The 26,533-nt window shown below is 41.0% G+C and overlaps 1 protein-coding gene across 1 annotated transcript in view; it reads right to left on the bottom strand.

Annotated features, from left to right (window-relative positions):
• Positions 1–315: 315 nt before the first annotated feature.
• The window catches only part of ece2a (endothelin converting enzyme 2a), a 98,588-nt gene continuing 72,370 nt past the window's right edge, over positions 316–26,533 (bottom strand). Inside the window, exon 4 of the mRNA XM_014412274.4 lies at positions 316–1,059. Coding sequence (XP_014267760.2) covers positions 769–1,059 — 291 coding nt within the window. The 3' untranslated portion in view covers positions 316–768. The remainder of the gene's footprint in view (positions 1,060–26,533) is intronic.

Here is a 26,533-nt window from a genome sequence, read left to right as displayed (position 1 = left end):
AAATGAGAAATTTATTAAGAGTAACATTTGTTAATCATGTTTTCAAAACGACAAAAGGCACAAGTTTGTCTATTAAACTATTAAACTATTAAACAATACTTGAAATGTGCAATTCACTTGTATTTTTATTTTTATTCCTATTTATTCTATTTATCCCCTTCGTATACTTTATTTATATTGTCTCTGTATTTATATATGTGTGTGTGTGTGTGTGTGTGTGTGTGTGTGTGTGTGTGTGTGTGTGTGTATATATATATATATATATATATATATATATATATATATATATATATATATATATATATATATATATAATATTCTGTAACTCTGTAACTTCTGTCGGTGCTGTGCTTTTTTGGAAATCGAATTTCCCAGAGGAACCCACCCGAGGGATTAATAAAGTTCTATCTAATCTAATCTAATCTAATCTAATCTATTGTGAATACATCTGGTCAGACGCAGGATTTTGTCTCAAACTTTTAGATAAAATATGGATTTCAATTACCATTTATACAGCAGTTCTCTTATCTTTACAACATCTTAATTACATTTGCAGAACATTTATCCAAATATATATCGGTATCTTGATAAAATTTGACTTTAAAACTAATATCTAGTACATCAAACAGTATAAAATAGTTACTCCTTACAAATTCTTAATAAATACATAAAAACAGTAAGGCCAGAAATTTGGTTAACAGTTTCCCGTTGCAAAAAATCACAATATAAAGATTACTTATAAAGGCAATCCTACATATCAGAGTCACCCTACAGGTCAATATTAGCCAGGAAGTCTTCCTTATCATCATTTGTTATTGTAGTAATCCTGGTTGGTGGAGATTCTGTACCCCACAGCAGCTTTTTCTCCAGAGCTGCATCTTCTGGGCTGAGCTTCTCCCCTTTGGTCATGACATACACAAAATATTCAAAGCCTTCTCCATAACTTTGATGTTTGATGGACCATTTATATTCCGTACGGGCATAGAGCCGTTTCCTGAAAAAAGGCTGGGCGAAGGTAACGGAGACAAACCGACCTCCAGGCTTCAGGCAGCGGCTGATCTAAGAAGGCAAAGAAAAAGCAGGAGAACCTTATTGGGACAAACAAGCACATCCTACATTACCACCAAGACACACATCATAATCATAATTTTCAACACGGTCACTACCACCTGACTAATAAGTATTTGATGATGCTGGGCAATGAATCTTCATGATTTATGTAAATAGAAAAACTTGGAATTATTTTATTTTGTGGGATTATTTAGTTTTTAGCCAAGAGGCAGGTGCAATGGGAAGGCAGGGACAGGACAGTGATATGCAACAAAGATAATGATAATATTTAAAGTGGACGTTTCAATTATCTGGTACATGCTTTAAACCTTTAGGCAAAGGCAAAGGAACAGCTTCCAAGGATTCAATCATAGTCCTCACAGGAAGTCAGCTGCTTTGGGCTCAGCGTGGCATAATGTGGACCGATATCTAGTTAGTTGGTTGATAAGACAAGGTACTCTGCAGCAGGAACGCTATTGAGGAGAACGCTTTAAGAGCACTGCTTTAGGCTGCACTAAGTGTACTAGACCTTTGATGGTGTCTTGAGTGCATTCTAGTGAAATATTCCTGTGAATTTAAAAAATAACTTTCTCAAAGATTCATGTCTCTGTGATTTAAAGAAAAACTATTGGATGGATCAGCCAATCAGGTTGCTTTAATGCGCACAAGGTGTTTTACTCTGTAAACCTCTCAGCGACTTGGTGGTTGCATAATGCCCATCTCTGCGTAGGCTTGCTAAGACAATTACATGCATTTTCTGCAAAGCTAGACTTTCTAAACAAACCCTCGTTTTTTGTTTAGAAAGTATGCATCTGACTGAGTGATCATCATTACTATGATGGGTACAATGTTATTATAAAAGAAGGCTGGAGCTTGGAAAATAAAACCTGAGATAATCTTTTTTTTTTTCTCAAAGTAACGGTGTGGGAGAAGCAATCTTCTAAAGTGAATTCAAATCTGAGTCATAACATCTCTCTGTGGCTGCTGCTTCTTTGTTATACACCTTGAATTTTAATTACACTGACAGGCACAAAAGAAAAAAAGAAGTGTCTCGGTAAAGTTTGTCAACCACACGCTGCTAGAGATTTTCCAAGTCTTTTCGACTCTACTGGGCTGATGTGAGTCTTGGGAGTCCAAAACCTCCCATATGTGTTTGGCTAGGTTAACGATCAGTGACTGTGAAGTTCAAAGTGCACGATTTACATCATTTTCATCCTCATCAAACCACCTCAACCCCTGTGGGTGGAGGATAGTGTCATTTAGACAGAGGCCACTGTGATCAGGACAGAAGTGTTGCATCGCAGGATAAAAGTGACCATTCAGAACAACTTTGTATTGATGTGCAGTGACCATTACCTCTGAAGGGACACTATAGAGCCAGCTGATCACACTGTAGGAGTGAAAGGTTAAGCTTTTCCCCTAACATGTCACCCATCTGTTACATCTGTCAAATACCAAATTATCTCAAACTGACAGAGCAGACTTTAAGCACTGAGCTTCTCAGTCTACAGTGGCTGCAGCTTAGTCACGCGGTCTGATAACACAGTGTGACAGGATGAAAACTTAGAGGGTCCCTGCATATGAATAATTGCTACTTTGATTCTCTCACCATACCACCGTGTTTATCCTTTGCGAGGGATACACGTGTGCATCAGGACACGGCAAGTTTCACAAGAGGCAGAGCTCAGGCAAGCAGGAGTATAAAGACACACACGCACATTTAGTTAGACATTAGCAGAGAGTTTCTCCAGAGACATAAGTGTGTGTGGGAGTAAAGAGACACAACTCGCAGAACTCTGTGTAGACACAAACTGAGCTTTTTTTCTGTGTTCCATAAATCAAACATGTCAACAGGGTGAATAACAGATTGCAGGAGAAATATTACAAGTCTGCAGCAGCTTTCTTAAATCTATTATCTGATATGACATCAGAAGATAGTTCAGTAATTTGTCTCTTAAACTCAAAACAACACTGTTACTGATGATTCAGCCGGGGGTGGGGGGGTGCTCTGGAAAATGTGAAGGAGGGGATATTTTCATGACCTTTAAAGCTTTTTCTATTGATAAAGAACCCCCCTCAATTAAGTAAGAAACAATTAAGTGACAGAAAGTTCCTATTTTTCACTATTTGCTGTTTTTACAGGGGATTTGCATAAAAAGTTTAATTAAATAAATTGTATATTTTATAATGATGGGACAGTCTGACAGTCTGTAATTTTACACAATATCACGCGTCGCTGGTTCAGGACACTTAAGGTTAAAGTAGTCTGAATGTGGCCCACAATGTAAAATGAGGTTGACATCCCTGGTGTGAAGTGTGATTGAATACTGTCAGTGTTTACAGATCTAGCTGTGAGACTTCGTGTTAATGGTACATGTGCATGTGTGCGTCAACTGTGTTCTCCTATAAGCCCAAGAAAGATTGCTCCAAAACAGGCCTGGGCATCCCCAGAAATATGCGGCCCATTGGAGAAAAAAAGCTTTGGACCTAACCTGTTGGTCCCGATTTTTAATTTGACCTAAAAATGATCTGAGTTTGTCCTAAATTCATTTTGAGAATGAAAACAACTATTAGATAAACAGGTTATGATATCTGCCTGAACACACAGACATCTACTGAAAAGACAATGCAGAGAGAAGCTACTTCGTGGTCTTTCTGGGTGGCTTCTTGCCCGGGTCCTGAGGGCAGAGAAGCTGGTGTTGAGCTCACGTGTGACTGTCATGCAAGCTGGGATGGAGTGGCTGAGGTCTGTACAGTACTGTGACAGAGTGTGGAGCCAATCCTCATATACTGCTGGGGTCTTTTGAGAGTTGCTCTCAGAGGAGCACGTGTATCCTGCTCTTTTCACATGATTCATCTCCACCAGCATGCAGCCTATATATGAATTATTCACTTTTCACTGTGACGCAGAGGAAAAATGAGAGGAAGAGTGGAGGGGATGTTGGATATGGGATAAAATATGTCATGTAAGGCAAAGAAACAAGAAAGTGAAGAAGATGTTCCAGATGAGGGACACAAGATAAACGTATTTAAAACTGAAACCTTTTTATGTTCAGATTTACAACATTTTGGGTAAAAGCAACTGCACTAGTTGTCTTCCTGACAAAGCTAAACTAAGCTAGGCTGAAATAACTGTCAGCCAGTCGGGAAGCGCAGGATCCAGACTTCAGTGTTTCTCAAAGCTGAGTTAACTGAAGCAAGAAATAAAAAATGAAAACAAGATGGCAAACACAACACTGCTGCCTTCCCCCCGTCTACACAGTAGGAATGGTGAACATGTTAGCTCACAGCTGTTTCCACTTAGGACACAAACATGACTGGTTTCAATCATGTTTCTCTTCAAAACATTTATCAAGAACACAAATGGTCCCAGTAAATGTTTTACTGTGTTCTTATAGTTTGACATGAAATGAATTTGGATGAATGTTTGACTTGATGTTATTATCTATCTGGGCTCTTTGAAGACATCTCCTGTTGGTGGGGCTTCACTGGCTTCACCCTTAGGTGGAAGCTTGCTATTAGTAGAACACACCGCATGGAAGGCCCTTTTTGGTGAAATATTAATAGAAAATATTTAGTTGATTCATGGACTCTATTTTATTCCCTGATGTGGGCCTGTGTGCCAAACTGCGTTGGAGTTTTTACATAACCTTGTTGTGAAAATAAAGACATTTTAATTTTATTTTGAAAAGAGTATCTTGGAGTTTTTGATATTCAAGCCTATATATATCCCTTCCAAAGAGCACCTCAAATATGCTATGCTGCCAAAAGTATTTGCTCGTTTGCCTTCGCACACTTATGAACCTGAGTGATATCCCATTTTAATCCATGTGGTTTATTATGATATAAACAAGGTTTATGAGTGTTTATGGGAATTTCTGACCATCCTTCCCGAAGGGCATTTGTGATGTCAGACTGATGTTGGACGAGAAGGCTTGGCTCACAGTCTCCGCTCTAATTCATCCCAAAGCTGTTCTTTCAGGTTTAGGTCAGGACTCTGTGCAGGCCAGTCAAGTTCTTCCACTCCAAACTCGCTCATCCATGTCTTTTGGGACATTGCTTTGTGGACTGGTGTACAGAGATGTTGGAACAGGAAGGGGCCATTACCAAACTGTTCCCACAAAGTTAAGAGTGTGAAATAGTCCAAAGTGTCTTGGTATGCTGAAGTATTAAGAGTTCCTTTTACTAGAACTAAGGGACCGAGCCCAACTCCTGCAAAACAACCCCACACCATAATCTCCCCTCCACCAAACTTTACTCCTGTCACAATGCAGTCACACAAGTACCGTTGCAGTTGCTCGACCATGGAAACCCCTTCCATGAAGCTCGTTATGAACTGTTCTTGAGCTAATCTGGAGTCCGCACGGAGTTTGGACGTCTGCAGAAAGTTGATGACACCTGCGCACCGTGAGCCTCAGCATCCACTGACCCTGCTCTGTGATTTCATGTGGCCTTCCAATTCATGGTTGAGATGCTGTCATTCCTCTTTGTTACATTACCACTAACATTTGACTGTGGAATAATTAGTAGCAAGAAATTTTCATAACTGGAATTCACTGAGCTCCTGAGAGAGCGACCCATTCATTCACAAATGTTTGTGAAAGCAATCTGCATGCCTAGGTGCTTGATTTTACAGACCTGTGTCCATAGGCGTGATTGGAACCCTGAAATCAATGGTTTGAATGGGTGAGTGAATACTTTTGGTAATATATTGTAGAAATGGGTAGAATCCATGGAGTACAACTTATCAAAAACAATTGACATTTATTGAAGCAACTTGTGATTTTTGCCACCTCCACCTCTCGAGCTTTTGCTGCTCTTTCAAACAGAACTACCCGCACTGACCTAGCTGATGCTTGGAAGTAACTGTTGCCAAAGGAAACTTCCTGTGTATCATATAAATGTTCCTTTAATACTGTACAGTTTTCTCAGAAAGTCCCTTGGCTGTCACATTTAACTTTACGCCAAAGTGCGACTCGCATTTCACTGAACTGCAGTGCGAGTTAACATCCTCCTGACTTCATCACTTCAGACATTATTCATGACATTGAGATGTATGGCTGCACTCTGTGCCTTTGGAGTGTAACTCCAGAATCTTATGTCACAGGTGACTGATGTCACTGCAGCCCAAGAAGACACTGAACTACAGCAAACGAGTCAGCTATAACTACTGTAATACCCACTGTTTGACAGTGAGGCTGGCAGTTAGAGGATGGCAATAAATTATCTGATGTTTCAGGTCATTTTACACAATGTAATACATTAGTCATACATCAAATTACCCTTTGTGTTTACAAGATACATTACTAACCCAGATTCTCACACTCAGCATGGGCCTGTATGAATGCATACACTGAAAATCCTCATGAGGAGGAGGATGATGCTCTGAGTGAATTGAGTCATATTTATATAAAGTCTATATGCAAATCAGCTCGTGCATGGCAGCAGCTCTGACATGATGTTAATCACACACACAAAAACAGAATCTCATTTCTTCAGGACAAGTGGAGAAAAAAGCAACAAACACAAGGAGTCACATATTGGAATTAACAGATGGATAAACTGGGATTTATATGACAATGCAGTCAGAAAAACACGGAGGCTCTTTTCAGTCCGTCCACTCTTTGTCAAACATCTGTAAGCTGATCCCAAGTAGGACACAGGGTTCCTCCAAGAGGACAGGGGAAACCACTGTGGTAGTATTCATTTTCACACACTACTGAAGTGCTGCCCCAAAATACACAAACACACCTGAAAACACAGCTGAGATACACAAACACACAATGACACGCATGGACCCACACACACCTACCCCCCCACACACACCAACAGGTCATAGCCTGTTCTGAATTATTTAGCGTGGCAGTTGAAGCTTGTGTCCAAGTCACCTGACGTGTCTTGAATGTATAAAGAGGAAATATGAGATCCGGAGTTAAGTTTCCCATGAGATTTCCCAGGTACTCCCACTGACACCTTTGGGTAATTTATCTCTTTGTTATCATTCCCTAGAGGGAGTTCATAGAGAAGAAAATGGAGCACAGCGTCAGTTCACGCAGGCCATGAAGTTAAACTTCACCACAATCCTGGCATATCAGTTGATCCCAATGCAGCTGAAGGCTCAGCTGATACTTTCCATGCATCTAATTTATAAATCTAGGAAGAAAACAATGTTTAGGCTGCTTAAGTCCACTCACATCTGGTCATCTGTAAGCTGCTGAGTAACCCACCTGCACCCCTGCTCAACCTGACTTAAACCAGCTTTTAACTGATTCCTTGTTCTTGCTCTTCCCGCTGTAAGCTTTCCACGTATTGGCATTGAAGCGTGGAGCGGTATCAGGACAGAGCCACAGTGCCAAATATAAATAAGAGCAGATGGAAATAATCTTCTTTTGGCTATGGCAGTCCTGATGGAAGTTTTGAGCTAAAATGCATTTCATTGTCTCCAGTGTCTTTGCAGCTTTGTCTAAAATGGGATTAACCTAAATTTTATATTTAAGGAGCTCTTTTCCATATTCACATAGTTTATTGTGCTAATCTAAAATTAGCATCCCTGCAACATTCATACACAATTTGTTAGCTATTACCTGCTTACATTTCTGGCAACACCATTAAGATCAATTTTGCACAGTTTACTGTGGCCAGGTAGTCTTGTTAAGCTTACTGATGAACCAAACTGACCCTATAAGTACAATGAACTTCAAAAAGGACTTCTATTAACATTAGGCCTCTCTCTTCTGATTCCCTGTTAGTAAATGATTTAATAATTGATTAACATGTTGATTTATTCTGCTATACAGAAACTGTACAGGATGAATATGTTAGTTTAAGTGAATTGCCACCTCAAAGTCATACTAATAGCCCATTTCCACTAGTACCAACTCGGCTCGACGGCCGTTTTCCATCACAATCAAGTACCACCTAATGTGCGTAAGGTCGTTATAGCCACGACCGTACGTTTAGCAGCCAAAAGTCCCGTGACATCATTTGTATGCAACACAAACGCCACAACAAAGAACCACAATGAGACAATGGTACACCGGCTGCTTGGTTCATGGCTTTTTTGTCATATTCAGGGACCACATTGTTGTTTTTTGTATAGTGATTTCCCTTGTTGCCGGGTTTCAAAAATGGCAGTTTTGATTTTGGCGAAGGAGATGCTCTCATGACTCATTGAGCAACGCCACTGAGTAGCCAGTTGGTGGTATGCAGTCCGTTTACATCACATTTTCGGATCGCCTCAGACAACTTGGGATCCCAGCTGAATAGGTACTAAAAAAGTACTTGGTACCAGGTACTACCATCTAAAACCCTAAAAACCAAGTAGAGCCTTGCCGAGCCGACCCGAGTAGGTACAAGTGGAAAAGGGCTATAAACTGTCAGAATCCTCAAAGCACAGGTCGAGGGGTAGGAGTGACTGCAATCTTTCACCCTAGCCTATTAGTCAACCAAAGACCCATTTGGTTCTTTATTTGAAAAGCTCTATTCTAATATGTAAAGGCCTGGATGAAATCTAATTTACTACGTCTAAATTAAAATAAAACTGAGGTCTTTACTTGGTCCTAAAAATCTTACAAACATGGTAACTTAACTATTTTATTAGGTATTTACTTTGGGGTTTCCCATGATGCAATGAGCATTTGTTCTTCACTCGGGTCTTTTACCTGTCTGTCTGGTTATGCATAACTACTGTATTTAATCATTAGTAAATATTAAATTCATCCTCTTTCTCTCATAGTGTGTCTTTTATCTTGTCTCTCTATGCTCTCTTCTCTTCCCCTTCACTCCAACCAGTAGCAGCAGATGGCTGCCTGTCCCTGAGTCTGGTTCTACTGGAGACTGTTTTCCTGTTAAAATTGAGTTTTTCCTACCAAGTGCTTGCTCACAGGTGGTTGTGTAATTGTTGTTGTTTCTTTAAATTTTGTAGGGTTTTTACCTTCCAATATAAAGCTGTTGTTGTGAATTGGTGCTATTTAATAATAACTGAAATTAAATGACATGCAGCCAAACTAACATCTAAGATTTGAGAATAAAATGCAGGTTTTGTTTTAGTCAATTAAAAAATGTCAAGAGCCAGTGAGAGAGTTCTGGAAACTTAAATATTTTAAGGGGACTGAATCTAAAATGTGGTCATATTTTAGATTTTATAAGTGTGGAAGAAGGTTTGATTGAACATGGCATCTCTAATAAAACTGCCTTATGACCACGACATCACTGAGGGCTTTAGAGCAGGAAAAATATAATTCTGTGTTACCTGTCTGCTAAAATCTCAACAGATTGTCAAGCCGCCATGTAAGCTGTATCTGCAGACAGTAGTTAAGTTTCTTCCCCCAAATAAAATATCTTGTTCAAAAATTGTCAGTCAGAGTGGTTGAAACAGAAAGAAACACTGCAGACTGCTAAAGTTCCCTCTGTACGTCAACATTTTGGCTGATTGCATCACTGTTTTCTTAAGATTTGCTATGCAAATCATGCATGCCAGTGTGTACACTCAAATACAACCGACAACAAATAGAAAAACTATTTGTTTTATATGTATTGTATGCATTAGAACTGCATACTACTATATTTTGCTTATGAGATTAAGTCTTATAATTATCTTGCATGAGAGTAATAGGGCACGTAACAAAGATGTTCTTAATAAAAAAGAACAAATATAATAAATATATATGAGAACTACCAGTCAACCTTTTTCTGGATAACTACAAGAATTAGTCTGGTACATATAACCTGAAGAATCTAGGTACTGGAAGAAACAGATCAACTTATTTAAACCTTTGAAATATTAACTTTGTATATGTCAGTCTAAGTCCCTGCCTGACCTTTCCACATTAGTCAGAGAGAAGATAAGCTGTGGAGCCAAGAAGAATGACATTTTATTCACTCAGCAGTCTTTCTTTCTCCAGGTGCGTACTCTGAATTTCTCCTATTCACTGCTTTGTCTTTCTGTCCTCACTGGGCTGCAATATCCTCGGTTATCTCCATTGTCTCTCCTCGCTAAGCTCAGACTCGCCTAAAGATACTGTATATGAGATAACTGATGGTCTCTGGTGGTCAGATGAGGACAGGGTGACAGGTGGTCATAACTGTGATTTCACTCTGCAAGATCTTTAAGTTGCATAATCTGGGTTCATCTGAGATGGAAATGTTAAGTTGCTCATGAGCCCTGAACTTCTCTAGATATTACTCAACAGAGGTGCAGGCAAGGAAGCAAACGTCTGCACAAATGAAGATTTATTATAATATTAATTTGTGCCAGTACTATAACAGTGGGTCACAGCTAGCCAGCAATTGTCCTGTGTCCTGTCTCTATACTCAGGCAGCACCCTTGCATAATGCAGCTGATGCAAAATACCACAAATTACAAGCTACTGTGGGTTGCATGCGAGAGGACGACTTCACAGAATGACCTTGTTTTCCAGAAACACTTCAACCTTCATCCTTTCTTGTTCTTGTGCATCAACAACAATCTCTTTCTGATAGCTGTTCATGTTTTCATTTTATCAGTTCTAGTAAACATTTCAATTAAAAACAATTGTTAAAAATTACGAACCAACACAGAAATTGGCAATTCCCAAATCATTTAGTGAGTGTAGATGGCTTCCATCCATCCATTAGCTCGGCTGTCACAGGGCAAGAGGTGGGGTACACCCTGGACAGGTTGAAATGCCATTACAGGGCTAACACCGAAAGACAAACCATTCACACCTACAACCAAATTAACCAGATAACTAACGTGCATGTCTTTGGACTGTACCTGTAGAGAACCCATGCAGGCACAGCGAGAACATAGAAATGCCACACAGAAAGGCCCCGGCCAGGTGGTGAATTCAAACTCAGAACTTTCTTGGTGTGAGGCTATCCTGCTGTCTTTGGCGTTACATTTGCAATTTAAATGTACACTCACCAGACAGATTGTTCGGTACATCTGTTCAACTGCTTGTTAATGCAAATATCTAATCAGCCAATGACATCTCAGCAACTCAATGCACTGTCACGAAGATCTGTTGAAATTCCAACTGAGAATGGGGAACAAAAGTGATTCCAGTGACTTTGAACATGGCCTGGTTGTTAGTGCCGGACAGGCTGGTCTGAGTGTTTCAGAAACTGCTGATCAAGTGGGATTTTCCCACCTCTAGATTTTATTGAAAATGTCCAACATGGACCAAAAGCTCTGAGGAATTTTTCCAGCACCTTATTTAATCAATGCCATGATGGATTTCGGCAGAAAAAGGGGGGCTTAGATGGTTCTGGTGACTGTAGGATTGACATGGCATCCAAATAATTTAAAGCTGATGAACTTTATTAATGTATACAACTGTATGTCTGTGAGGGAAAAAACAACTAAAAATGACTGAAACAACAGTGCATATAAGATACTGCTGTGATCATTTTCATACGTCGTTAGAAATATACTGATTGCTTTTATTGGAGTTTACATACATAAAAAGAAGCTGAAAGGGGGAGGAGTTCATCCTATGCTACCTCCATTTCTCAGGTTTTTCCTTGCTATTAGAAATTAAAACTGTGGACTCAATATGGAAGCTATAAAATGTGAGAGATGAAATTTAGAATGTTTAAGGGTTGATGTGAAAGTAAGGAATCTACAAGTGAAATTTCATTTAACACCATGCAAACAGGAATATGTACAACTTATACTTCTGTCATTTGATAACACCTGTATTATATTCCTATCTTTTTTCTTCTTTCAACCTTTAAATTCACCAACAACAAAAAAGTTATACTTTGTTGCACCGTGGATAAAGTAGGAGGCCAGATTTTGAAAATGAAGGAGAGCGTGCTGAATAAAGAAACTGAGTGTCAATTAACGTGTTCATCTCAAAATGCTTGTTAAGTTAAAAAAAGCCGCCATCTGTTCCAAGCTGAGGGTAGAAGCTGAAGTAAGGGGGTGGGACTGTGAGGGGCAGGCAGAGGTGGAGGTGGCGCTTTGTGCGTGCCTGAGTGTGTGTGCACCCACTTCACTGTGGGTGAGGCAGAGCTGATCAGTGGGTAGAGACAACAACAGAGCGCTATCTCTGGACAACAGACCTGGATGGACCACAGCCTACTGTCTCCCTTAGACGTACCGTTAACACATACACACACCCGCACATTCACTTGCACGCCAACCACACACACACACACACAAACACACTTGAAGTGGGGCGAACATATTTTAAAAAAAGCAGGGAGGAGGTGCAGTTTTTATTTAGGTCATATTTTCACATCATATTTCATAATTTCCCTCCCATCTTGTTTACTGGGATCATGTAGCTCTGCAGCCCCCTCCCTTAAGGAATGTGCATTTGAAATCTACCGCCTCTCTTCCTTTCCATTTCACCTCACCCGAAGCCTGCAGCCAAGCATGTGGATGGCAAAAACGTGTAAACGTCTTGAAGAAACGAAGAGGGCGTGGGTGAGAGAAGCGTGGAGGAAAAGAAGGACAGGAGAGAAAATAAGTGTGTGTGTGTGTGGGGGGGGGGGGCTTACTCAATGTGGGTCTCCTAACAAAGCAAATCTGCTCTTCCCTTCAGGGGTGCAACAGCCTGCTTTGTTTCCTCCATCCCTCCATCCACTGTTTTATCCATCCCTTTCTCTCCTGCTTCTAAAGAGCCAAATGTGCAGCTGCTATGAGGAACCATCTGCCCCGAAAAAGCTTCGTTTTATGTGCACGCGCAACTTTAAACTCTGTCTACAACAGAAAATATCAGCGACTGAAGGTCCAGCTCTATCTGAGTTGAACTGGCGCACATGACAAGAACAAAAACGACACAATAAACAAGCAGAAATTTGATTACGCCTTTAACGTTTGCACAGCCCCTTATTCCCACCAGGAAACTTACAGTACTTGGAGCAACAATAGATAACAGAGGAAAACGTGACAATGTTGGATTCCCTCTCCCCATCCTCATCTCCGCCTTCCTCCTTTTCACCCACCCACCCATCCTCCCCTGAATTTTCCTCTCCTCCTCACCCCGCATCGCCTCCTCCACCCGTTGACTACACAGATAAATTATACATCAGAAACCTTCTCCTCTTTTCCGCTCTCTCCCTCCACATCCACACACCCCCTTAACTTGCTGGGACAAAACTGCTTGTTTGTGCTCGACTACATGTGCGTGTGTACTTCCAGCTCGTGATGCGCTGCCAAAGAGCTGCGCCGATTCCAAAATGACTCAACACCTTTCACAAACCTGAGTGCAGGTTGTGCGGCGGGCTCGCAGAGGCTCGAGCTACAGTGGCAAGACGACGACAACAACAACAAGAGCACGCCTTTCAAATAGGCGCATCTCTCCCTCTCATACCTTGTGTTGCCATGGAGATGAAAGTTTTGTGCTGGTCACAGTAACATATGTAGGTCAAAGCGGGACACCTCTCAAAACAAAAACACCAGGCGGTGGCGACGGGAAACTCACGCCTTCATTAGGCAAGGAGAGAAAGTGAAAAAAGTCCAGATAACGAGCAGCCCTGATATGAGAAAACAGCTCCAACGACGCAAAAGCACACTGAATATTTACTGTGGAAATAAACAGAAAAACTTATCTGAGATGTAAGGCTTTCATTTTTTTTTTAATCACTCTGGCGAGCACACTTGTGTGTCAGAAGGTTTTCTCGACAGCCTTATTAGTGCACTGACTTTAGGTGTATCAGGAGTTCAATAAAAGACAAGGAGTCACTATTATCTGATACTAACTGCAGCTCTGAACTGGGTCACTGCTGATGCATTTACAAAGGGCTTCTTCAATGTTGAAGAAAGCTGAAAAATGAGGGAAACTCGTCTTCGGGCTAAATTTGAATGGCGTATCCGTGCTGTGAGACGTGATATTAGCATTAGTGTGTGTGTGTGTGTGTGTCCGTGAATGCGTGGACCCGTGTCTAATTAATCAGCATCTTCAAATTCGGACGCCACGTTCTCTCCTCGTGGCACACTGAGCTAAAATTAAAACATCTGTGTCTTCTCCTTTTCATCCACTACAACCATCTCGGGCTTTTATCTCCCATTTCTTCTTTAGCTCTTGTTGCCTCCTCACCCTTCCTGCCTTCCCTTCTCCACTGGGGACCAGACAGAGGTTTGCTTTAATTACTGAACTACTTTTCACACCGGTGGAAAAAGACGGAGACACTCATCAGACAACCACACCCGCCCACTGTTATGCTCCCAGCATCCCTGCGCTGCCTTTCATGCACTTTTCCCCTTGCGTTTGTGTGCCTGCATTAACGTTTGCTTTGTGTTTCATTTTCGTAAAGCTTCCTCTAAAAACGCCTCATGCGAGGTCGCTGCTTATAGCAGATACACAGCAGAACATTGCTGCGGTCAAAAATGCTAAATTAATTAAGCGATGTTTGCTATTCTTGGCTCGGTATGATGAAATAAATGATGCAGACTTTGAGAAAAACTTGGATAGGAAGGCACAGAGTCAGCGAATGTGTGATTAATAAACTCATCTGCCTTTCAGAACAGTTGGAAAAAAAATTGTAAAGCTTCGGGGAAATAACAACTGCAGAGAAACTGGAGCAAAACGTGAGCGCCTGGTACAGTGACACGTTTAGAAGACGGCAGAACAAGAGGAGGGAGGGTGTTCCCCTCGTTTTTGTGGTTCACTCCTTTTCACACCCTCTACATCTCTGTTTTCTTATTCGCTAAATCTCACAACACATTTTAATTTTAATGCCATTTGCACGGCAGCTAACGTTTTTGCTGCTTTAACCGTTCCTTTTAAGCCTTACGTTGCCAGAAGGAAATGTAAACGTCAATGCACGCTGACATATATTCTGAATAACCAAGAGCCAAACCAGAAACAGCTCCATCAATAGTTCTTCCTCTCCCTTTTAATGGCAAGCCAGGGATAAGGCACCTGGCAGTAGCTGAAGAAGAAAGCAGAAACCGCAAGTGAGGCAGAGAAGGAAGGAGGCTGAAAAGGAAGTAAAATGGGCCAGTGTGTCTGGCTGCTGAAGGGGTCTCTCGTGGGACTTGGAAGGCGGACAGGACAGCCCGGTGGAGGTCCCCGTAGCACACTAACACAGTCCAGTCCATTCAGTGGGCCAGTAGCACAGGAAAGCTGCTAAATATTACAAGACACAATAATAGCAACTGAGGAACTTAGATCAGATGACTGAGTGACAGTTTAAGAAGTTGGTGTATGATTAGGGCCGTTTTCAACACATGAGGTGGCATTTCTTAACAACAGCTGCATTTGTTCTTTTTAGAAAGGTTTGTTCAGCTTAGAGCTGGGCGATAGAACGATAACGATATGTATCGCGATATAACTTTTACTCGATAGAGAAATTAAGCTATCGCGATAGACCTCGCCGCTCTTGTCCTCTTAAAAAAAAAAAAAAAAAAAAAAAAAAGATCAGCCAATCCAAATTAAGTAGCACAGAGCCGAACCAATCACAGCCGCAGCGTCACGTCGCGTGACTTGTAACGTACAGCACAAGTGCCAAGCCGCATGTGTGTGTTTGTTTGGGAAGCAGCCAGCGGGTAATGGAGGAAATGAGTGTGCCGACTAGAAAAATCAACCGAGCGTGACCGAAGAGAAAACAGATGATGGTTCCAATGCCGGAGAGATTGTCGAACGGAAGAGCCATAGAAGTTCCGTAGTGTGAAGGTATTTCGGCTATTTCAAGTCTGACAAAAAACAGAGTAGCGTGCACTGTAAATTGTGCCGAAAGCAAGTCTGGAAATACAATGAACTGGTGCATGCGTCACACTGCGCCACGTTATTGTTTCGGTGAAATGAATTTCTACAATACTGTTACTGTTAATTCTACTCTCTGCAGTGTTTAAATGCTTACATATACACACAGTTACTGTCCCTCCACACTTACGACTCTGTTCTGCTTCTATGCCCCAGCTTTGTTTACTTTTTCCCACCGAGGCTTCTAGACTTCTGATTGGCCAACATTTCTGCACGGTTAGGAATCTAGCGCCACCTGCTGCTTTGGCATGTTCATAGCAGCGTTTTCCTTCATTTCTGCCTTTATGTGTGGACGGGATTATTTTTTAAAACGGAAACGGAAAATCTCCGTTTTCAAAAATACCCGTGTACGTGTGGACGTAGCCTCAGTCTCTGACTGGAAGCGCTAATTCGTCATTCGGCTTTTGTCAGACTAAAGTAACTGTTAAAACTGTTTGAAAAGCTCAGCTATACAACAAGGAGAGATTGAGAATTTCCTTTTAGTTCTCAGTTTATTTGATATTGACAAAAGTTAGTCAGTTTTGTCTGTTCTTCTGTAAAACAAACTAAGATTTATTTTTAGAATTAATATTTTGTTTCTAAGTGGAATTGACAATTTAGTCTGTTTTGTTTGTTCTATTTTGAAACTTAAACGCTTTAGCGGCTGCCTTTTGTGTAGTTTGCAATATTTGCCTTTATTTATCTGAAAAAGTCTCATGTTCCTTAAGTACATCTACCCTGTTGAACTTATTATGGGAAATAAATATTTAAATAAAAACAAGCTGCTGATTATTTCACATTTTACTTGTGAGCAACGGCACATTTAAATCTTACAAATATAGTTATTTGGCTTATATCGTGATAGATATCGTTATCGCCTGAAATGAAAAAAACATATTGTGATATGAAAAAATCTCATATCGCCCAGCTCTAGTTCAGCTACGATGACAGCTAGAAAAGAAGAGTTGAACTTTAACCCAAATGCTTCTCTGTTGGGACACACAAAGTCTAACAGAGGACCATCAGTGATGTGCAGAACCCATTTGGACTGAGTCAGTTCCTAAACACATGATCGTGTCTGATGATGTAGCTCGGGAAAGGCTCCTCTGTTCCCTACATTTAGACTCTCTTTTGCTTCGTTTAGCTATCCTAACCCCAATAAACATAAGATACAGCGTTAAGAAGCACAGCGCCTGAGTGTTCTTTATGGGTCAGTCACACCATCTTATTGATTTGATCAAAGTTAATCTGCACTGATGAGCACCGCACACCTACAACACATCTGTTTGCAATGGGGGGTTCAACTCAGGTGGTTGCCAACTGGTTGCACTGTGGCTATATCCCTACACTGTATAAATGCAAGATTGCTATGTAAGCGCCTGTAAGTCTGGAACTACTGCGATCACTATTTCTTGAAGAAATCCATGAGATGCTGGCTGGAGTCTGTTTACTATTCATTTAATTTGTATTAAATAAATATTAATACAAATCAATTACTATAATACATAACATGATCATTTATTTCTAGCAGTTGGCAGCATTTGTGATATTCAGTGATTTAGGACAGCTGACTGCTGTGTTATCAGTGACAGATTATATGTAACTGCCAGCTTGGCTGATAGCAGACTCTCCATCTTATTGCCGTGTCATCACTGTCTTGATAGATCGCAGTGGTTTTGAAGACAGCAGCTAACTGTGTGTGGTCATAGGTCTGGTCCTTGTCTTTGGGACAACTGATCGTGACTGTAGCTTTATTAAAACAAATAACAAAGCTGCTTCTGCTCCAGGTCAGCAGCACCAGACAGAACAGTATTTGCACAGACAAATGATGTTGCGAATCAAGACTGCCCACAGTGAAGGCATCATGAGGAAAAAACACTTTGGTTGTGCGCTTCACTCATGAAGAACAAATCAACATGTACGGTCCAGCTAGCAAGTATAATGTCTTGGTGACTTTACTACACAGCTAGTGCATCCAAGAAATGCCTCTCCTCCTCTGCTGCTTTTATTTTGCACAACAGAATTTTCTCTTTTATAATGTCTGTAGATAGTTGAACATCAGAACTGTATCCCTCCTCCTTTAAACTAATTGAACTTGACGTAAAATGGGGTAAAATTTGTGAACAGCAGGAATCGTAGCATGTTCCTCAGTAAAATATGGAGGGTTTATTTTTTACAACCAAATAACATCCATCCATCCATCCATCCATCCATCCATCCATCTTCTTCAACTTTATATACGTCTGCTATATTTGCACAGACTGTTTGGCCAGCACAACAACCAACTGGCTGTATTTTGGATTGCTGTATCCCATTAAGGATCACGTTTCTGCTTCTTAATTTTATTTTCTGAATATAGCCATTTACAGGTTCATTTTGTAAACTCTGCTCTCAGAATGTCTGCAAAGGTTCAACCCTCTTTCATTCGATTATACTGCTGTCTGTTAGAGAAATCAAAGTAACAGAGAAATCAGAGTAACTGGTCAATTAGAGCAAACTAGACCATTTACTGTTACAGGACTGGTTTTTCTTTGAGTGCCACAAAAGCAGAAAGCAGAACATGAAACTGCAACAGAGATGCTGCATCCTGCAGAGCATCTCTCTTGCAGTGATGGCCCATTTGATGTATGCATGTGCTGGACAGATACCGCTCTGGTAGAGAGAAGTAGAGGCAGAAACTCCTTTACAGCACAGGACTATAGCAGGCGTAGGCAGGCAGTTTCCATAACAACGTGAAAAAAATATATAATCTAAACAACTGCAGCCAATTTATTCTTAAAGTTTAGGTGCAAGAAAGCCAGTCTGCTTACCTCATTACCTTCAATTACATAACAAATAGATCATAACATAACAACTGCAGCTTATGCTCAGAGTTACTTAAGCAAAAAATAGATGCAAATTTTTGTCACCACCACCTCCTCACAGCTCCTGTACTTAAGTTTCTTCCAGCTACAGCAGTTGTGCTTAGAGGAAAGAGACTGGTGACAGAAACAATGTAACATCATCTGTCAAAGATGCAGTTTATGGTCATCTCCCAGCTATCTATAAAAATGTATAATATTTTTGCATTAAAATATTAATCCTGAGTAATGATCAACGGTACTTGGATGTCCACACTTTGGGTATTTTGGGTAAATACACATTAGTTGTTCTTCATCGCATCTATATCTATCCAGATCTGTATGTAGTGAAGACTTTGAAAGATGAGACAAAAAACATAATGCTGTCACCAGCATGTAGGCATGATAATAGATACTACATCAAAATCCCTCAGCTTTAATTTGACTAGGTTTGCATGGACATAGAAATTAGTGTGTGGGAGAAAAAGCCATTTTTAAACCACAGGCATGCAGCATGCTTTTGGCATTACTGGACAAAAATAAATAAATAAATCTATAATAATCCTTCAGCATATCCCGCACCTCCTCTATGCTTGGTTCTCAGGGGTGTAGGGGGTGTAGTACGATGGGATACCACGACGATCACTAATTTTTCGCATAAGATTGGTGAGTAGTATGAACTACACAAAAGAAATCCAAGCCAGAAGTAAGATGTGGTTAAGCAGAGGACTTTCACCTCAGCCCTCAGTCGTTTTTGCTAAAACAAAACAAAACATTTATTCCCTGACTGGTTGGCAAGTGGTTGCTAAAGGTTGTTGGCTACACCAGTTGGGATATTGGGATTGCTTTGGCTTGCTGGCAAATTGCTACTTGTCACCAGTACTTTGCAGGAAAGGTGCAAAGACAAACAGTCTGCCTAAGTGTGTAAAACTTCAAAAAGTGCAAACTGGAAATGGAGAATGGTTGCCTTCAAAGTAAAAGTTGCACCAACCAACCCATTTTTAAGGGTGAAACTTTGAAGCACTCGCTTTTTCCACTACTGCTCAGAGTGACATTGGTGAGTGTTTGCAGGTAAGCTGGCATCTTCCATCCAAACTATGGGCGGCTGTGGCAATTTGCTGGCAACCAAAGCATTTGCAAGGAAATTTTTTTTATGACCAATTTCACTGCAAGTAAGCACTCAGGGAATACTTATTTTTCCTTAACAACCAGTGGTTGTCAAGGGACCACCAACCAGTCTTTAGGCCTGTGTGACTGGGGCCTGAGACAGAGGTTAAAATTGTGTGTCGAGTGAAAGGTCAATACTGACTCATTTTCAGACATGACTTCAGGAACTGCAAGGGATTTTCCACAAAACATTCCAAAATTGTATCATCCCAATTACTTTCAACCCCTAAACTTTGGGCACAGTGTAACAGAAGGACTTAATCTTCCTCAAAGTTTTGTCTGTATTGATGTAAACATCAAATAAAAGCATTAAAGCTGGAACTTTTTATTTGATCAAAACATGTAACTCCTTGAAGCACAGTTGAACTGTCTAAATAAAGGTCCAGACTGCATATTATTTATTATATTTGGAATATAAATTGAAAATTAGGAGCAGAGAGATTGAGGTCTTAACCACTTTAAAATTTGTGTTGGGTTTTCTGGGTCTGTGATGTCATTTAAACATTTTTCTGGGCCTCGAGCTTCAAAAGGTTTTGAGCTCCAAATGCTGCTAACCAATTAACGCATCAAGGCTGGGAGCTCTGTCTCTGTTGACGTCAGAAGACAGAAGGAGCCAATTAGTGTCAACATCTGCAGACTGCAACCTTTTTATTGGTCAGCATGAAGTCAATCTGGGTTAACAGGATGGAGAGAGTGATACACAACAATATTTTGTGAACTAATCCTGTTCAAATGTTACTCAGGGCTCACTGATGGCAAGCTCGGCCCTGAAATTTTCACTGGAAGCATTACCATCAGGCAAATCTACTATCTTTCAGAAATTGACATTTAGAGGAATTCCAAACAGCACAAAAAGACTGGAAAGCAAGGAAATAGACCCAAACCCTTACGAACCCTAGTCTCAGTGTGGTTCTCATTCAACGAATGGTTCACACTCAGCACTACGGACACTATGAGAGAATATTCTCCATCTAAATTCTTGGATAAAGATCTAGAAAACATTGCAATTACCTTCCAGATCTCCCTGGACCCACCATAAAAAATAACTGCTTTTATTTCTTTTGTGACGTATCAGCTGTTCATACAAAACCAGGCGGAGCCTCATTAAGTTCTAAAGCATAAAACTGTTCTTTAACTATTCCCTGACTGTCTCATTATACAGCAAGAACACAAGCCAAGCGTTAGAGCCTTCACAGCCAGGCAGTCATAGCTGCAGGGAGGAACTGGCGACAGGTTCGAGCTCAGTGTTGTGTGAATGTTCGGTATGTGAGGATGGAGAGGAGTAACTGCAAACGCATTAATGCAGTGATGACTACAGAGAGGGAGAAGCAAAAAGTGGTGGCTGGGATTGTAGACCACAAAGGGAAAGAGGATGAGATTTAAGTGCTGAAGTGTAGGTAGCGATCCTCCTGTCTTTTTACGTAGTCTGACATTCGAGTATCAAATACGTGATCCTGCTGCAGAATTAATAGCTGCGTACTGTATGTGTAACTGTAACTGCCTCTTTTTAAGTGTACCGTAGAAGAGTCTGACAATAATGCCCCTATAATCCCATAACACATGCATTTTCTCATTTCCTGATTAGGCTTATTCACTGAACCGTGTCCACACTGTAGTAGTGACCAAAATCTCCTTCACTTTTTTCATTAGTTCAGTTGTGTTGGGACCAGATAACATAACCTCTTATTGTTTTACTGGTATAAGGAGTCCAGAGAATTTCTTTCTGTTCTAGTTTCTGTCATAGATTTTGCTGTTGCTGTGTGACTCAGCATGCAAAACCAGGCTAAAGTCCAAACTCTTCTCCTTCTTCTTACCCTTTTATGTTTCTTACAACTTCAAAACTTCTACATTAACATGCAAGATTTTAAAAAAAAACTGAATTTCTTTATCTTGCCTTTGTGTATTTTCTATGAATTTTTAACTTGATGATATCAAACTTCATCTGTTCTTTAAATTATTGTGGTTTATTAGCGATGCAAAAAGATAAATACACACATGTAGCACATTCGTAAAGGATTAAACCTCTGATAAGAACTGCATTAGGTTTATAAGAAACTGGTGATTGATGCTCAAAGCATTACTGCCACAGGCCAAAAAAGGAGAAGTCGCCAGCATCGCTAAGGGGGTAAATTTCACCAGGCCACACCCCTGGGCATGTGAGGCTGTTTTTTCCTCTCGTAGTCCAGTTTTTACTGGAGGATTTGGGATGATGTTTATTTGTAGTTTATGAATCAGAAACTGTTATTTTCTTATTGATATTTGGAGACAGTGAAGTAAAAGTAACATCCATCCGTTTTCTATTGTCATGGGGGCAGAAGTCTGAGCAGAGAAGCCTGGACTTCCCTCACCCCGGCCACCCGTTCCAGCTCTTCCAGGGGGAACACAGAGTCGGTCCTAAACCAGCTGAGAGACATAATCTCAGCAGAGAGTCCTGGGTCGGCCCAGAGGCCTCCTCTTAATAGGACATGCCAGAAATAGCTCCCAGACACACAGAAGGTGTCTATGAAGCATCCTCGTCAGATGCCCGAACTACCTCAACTTTGCTGTTTTGGAGTTGTAGTGGCTGTACTCCCGAGTCCCTCAGAAAGTAAAAAACACTGGATATACTGGAAAGGCTGTATGCTCTTGATGATGTCCTTGCTCGGATTTTCCTGAATCTGACCAAAACACTGAAAAATAATATGTTGGGAGCTAAAGAGTCTTTACAATACAAACAGCACCACGTAATAGATGTAACAAGTAAAAGGTCCTATCCCTAAAACAACACTGCTGAAGTGAGATATAATGTACCCGGCAAGTGGCCAATGAGGGAGTCTGGGAACAGCCTGCCCTGAGGCAAACAACATTTACTGGAGGGTAAATGGCTCCAAAGGAGAGTTGGCATCACTGTGACAACTCAGACTGATGGCACTGTTGGCAATGCCAAAGCATATAGCACAGCAGTCTGGGCAGCTGCTTTCAAAACACAACCTTTGGTGTCAGTAAAGACACATGGGATTGTTATTAATACCGCATCCTGCCAAGAGCAGTTGAGCGATGTGTGAAGTATAGGTGAAGCACTTAGCAGGGTGGAGTGGCAAACCCGTGATGATTGACTGACTGCTGGCTGTTGCTTGTGTTTTCTCCTTCCATGTCGTTGGACTGGACTCCCACAGTGAGTAGAGTGGCAGTCGCTGTAGGAGCTGATGTTGAAGTGAGTGGAGTGGGACTGAGTCACTGACAATGAGGCTTTAATCCAAGTGTAACAGCCAGAGGAATTCCCCAACTGTTGTACAGCAGCATCAGATATGACAGCGTATGGTGAAAAATAACGACTAGCAGTCACCAGATTTTTAATTATTAGTTTTCAGATACTGAAGTGCTGGGAAATTCTCTGACAGATACCCACATGCTATCTGTCAGCACATTACAGCCTCAGACATGTAAACAAACTAGTTTATATAGAAGTATAGACAGTGACTTTGGTAAACCTTAAAGCTGGGGTGAGCAACGACATGATAACCTTTCAACATATAGCAATTAATGTGGTCTTGGAGGCAACTCAACTGTGACTGGAGAATTTGAAGTGATGGTTTGGTGCTTTTACCTGACAAAGCGTGGCTCAAATCCTGACTCATTTCTAACCCATATGGAGCCAAACTCTCCAGACATTACTGTCTCACTGTGGTTGCCAGGTAAGTGCAAAATGCCAAAAATGATTCGTTTTGAAAGCTTGAACAGCCCTGCCTTGGCATTTAGGTGACTATCAAATGCCTGCAATAGAATTAGAAATAGTTACTGAAAGACAGTGATGACCCATATTTCAGCCATAATCATATACAGACATAATATTGCATTAAAAACCAAACTGAATCATGAACACAAGGTGTAAATCAATTTGTGTGCGATACATATCAAAACATTCAGTCGTTAACACCTCCCGGTGTTCAGGTTTGAAGAGAGCGAGTAAAATGACATAAAACAGAAACTTGAGGCAATAATCATTATCTAATCATGCACATAGCGCAATGACTCATATTTCATACCCTTCAACTGGAAAGCGGGTGTGTGCTGTTGGAAAGTCAAAGCAAACTGCTGAGATGTGACCTGAATTTCTATTCTGCTAAAAAGCCTTTCTGTGCAGCGCAGCTGACGGCTTATTACGGCTGTGTTCACTATACTTATTTTACCTCGAGTTTCAATAAAGTTAAAATAGGACGGGAGTCACAGCTTTAACTGCAGCTCATTATGAAATATTGCGGTTTTGTGGTGAAATGCTGCACTCCACTGATGAGCCTTTGCCTGAGAGGCATTTGACACTGAAGCTGCATCTGAGATCTCAAGACAGATGTTTGGATGTAGGCTAAAATTCAGGCAGCATGGATACAACTTTGCACCAAAGTTGTTGTTGTACAATCATTTCTGACATGATCCTTAATTTTTACTTTGTCCATATGTTCCTGGCTGTTGTTGTACTATACCTGATCATCAAGCACAGCATTAGTTCAAGAAGAGGTCAACCCATATTGCAATCCCAGCAGAGAAACTGATCAAATCAGTGCCAGCTGACTACAGCTGATGGGTAAGCTGATGGCCTTCTGTATGCACAACGGGTAAATCTCATATATGGCACAGCACTGAGGCTGCCTTAACCTGTACATATTGCTGCAAGCCGCTTTGCAATCCACATACACCCCAGTCCATGCTCTGCTTGACTTTGTTATTGTTGTCACGTCTTCTCTGCTCTGTCTGGATGTTTTGCTTTTGCTCTCCCAGTCTCTGGCTTTCACTGTATGAATGTGAAAGGGCAGGAAGGTCCCAGAACAGTTGATAAATATAAATTACTGCAGATGGGTTCGCCAACATTGACACCGTGGCTAGGACCAACCGATTACGCCGGCTGGGTCATGTCTGTTGGATGGATTATGACAGATTCCCAAACCAGCTGCTAGTCCGAGATCTGGCACAGGGAACGAGGTCACGAGAGCACCCCAAAAAGCACTGGAAAGACTTTGCAAGGAGGACCTGAAGATGTTTAGGTTCAACCAGCTGTGATGTGAAACAGCAATAGACTGTAAAGAACAGTAATAAAAGATAAGATGAGACAAAGCACCATCAGAGGCCCACCAACCTCAAAGAGCTGAGGCCAGAGACGTCATAACAGGGCCACCAATCATCAGTAATGACCGCAGATGGAAATAATCTACTTTTAACTAATGCAGTCTGGCCTGTGCTGTTTGCCTTATTAGCCCTTTCCTAGTTCCTATACAGGCTGCATGTTTTCCCTCAGTCTTTGTTGGGTCATTGCCTCACCTGCCCCCTTGTTCCTGTGTCTTCCCTTGGGTTTCACCTGCTGATTTTCATTGTTTGGATTTTCTTTTGTAGACCTTTGGATTTTGTTAGGTCACTGGGTTTTGATGGCACACGGTGCACTGTTTTTTGTTAATCCCTAAATTCCTTTTACTTTACCACTTTACCTTTTGTTCTTTAGTCTCAAGTTAGTGTTGATAATATCAGTATGTGGCTTAAAACTAAAATCCAGAGAATAACTCACCAGTAAATGTATGCTGTTCAAGAAGGTAAATAAATGGCATGGCTTCGTTTGCCTAATGAGCAACTGCAGTCTAATATATACACATACATCAGCATTAACAAGATATGTATCAAAACTAAGTGAAAATCAGCTGACAGGAGCAGGACATCGTGAAATGTGCCTCGAGTTTCATTGACTGCATAATTTCACAGTTGCATGTTAACTTGATTTCTATGGATTGTGATGACAAACAACATCAGAGTGCCATTCCCAGAGCTAATCCCAAAGGGGACTTAACAAATCCCTTTGCATCTTGCCACTGGCATCAAAGCTGTAGCGAGTAGCACTACACATCAAAGCCTACAAAGATATATATTTTATATGTGTGCTAAAAAAACAAAAACAAAAAAAAACCTTGAAAAATAAAATACACCTCGTTCCCTTTTGCTGTTTTTAGCCCACCCAGTTAAAAAAAAAGACCCCACACACACACAGCAAGCAACCAAACGCTCAGTGCTGTGAGCTGTTTCACCCAACCTTAAAATGTCACATCCAATTCAACAGATACTCAATAGTGTACTGACTTGCACATGTACTGGTGAACTGTTGCTATTATTCGGGTGCTATTTTTGTGCCATCATTCAATCCTGCAGGCAGTTTGTAGACTGCTACAGCAGCCTCTAGTCACGTGCTGCAAACCAGGTCAGCTACAGCATTAGAGAGGGGACAAAAAGCTTCCCTTTTATGCCACACAGCTATGGTACTATTCAGTATGCAAGGTTTTTTTTGTGTGTGGCTTAAATATTCTCAGCCACTGACTCATTTGTGCATGGCAGCGTGTACTACATCTAAATGCAGCAGCATAAAATTGCATTTACTGGTAGTGGCAGGGTCTGATATCACCTCAGCAGCAGGCTTAACAGGGTCGCTCCGTCACTCTGTCGTGCCTTCTGTTTGTTTGCTCTCTCCTTATCCGTCAGTCCTCTTTCAGTCCCTCTCTCTGTCTTTCCATCTCCCTCCATCTGATTGAGGTCTGATTGTTTTGTGAAAATTTAACGTGGCTCCAGGGTGTTGTTTTTCATAATTAAGAACTGGAGCGACAATCTGGCAGCAAACAAAAGCCACAATAGAAAAGGACACTGCTTACACTGCCGAGCTGTGTCCAAAACAAAACCTACATTTTCACATCCATACAGTACGAGTAAGAACACATACACTAGTCCCAACGGGTCTGCTCTGAAAATATAAGACAGCAAAACATGCCCCACCACCACCACCACCCCCCTCCC

Source organism: Maylandia zebra, linkage group LG18 (genome assembly GCF_041146795.1).
Source record: "Maylandia zebra isolate NMK-2024a linkage group LG18, Mzebra_GT3a, whole genome shotgun sequence".
In the NCBI taxonomy this organism is placed as follows: Eukaryota; Metazoa; Chordata; class Actinopteri; order Cichliformes; family Cichlidae; genus Maylandia; species Maylandia zebra.
The sequence above is the reverse complement of the archived record's forward strand: the minus strand, read 5'-3'. Positions and strand labels throughout refer to the sequence as shown.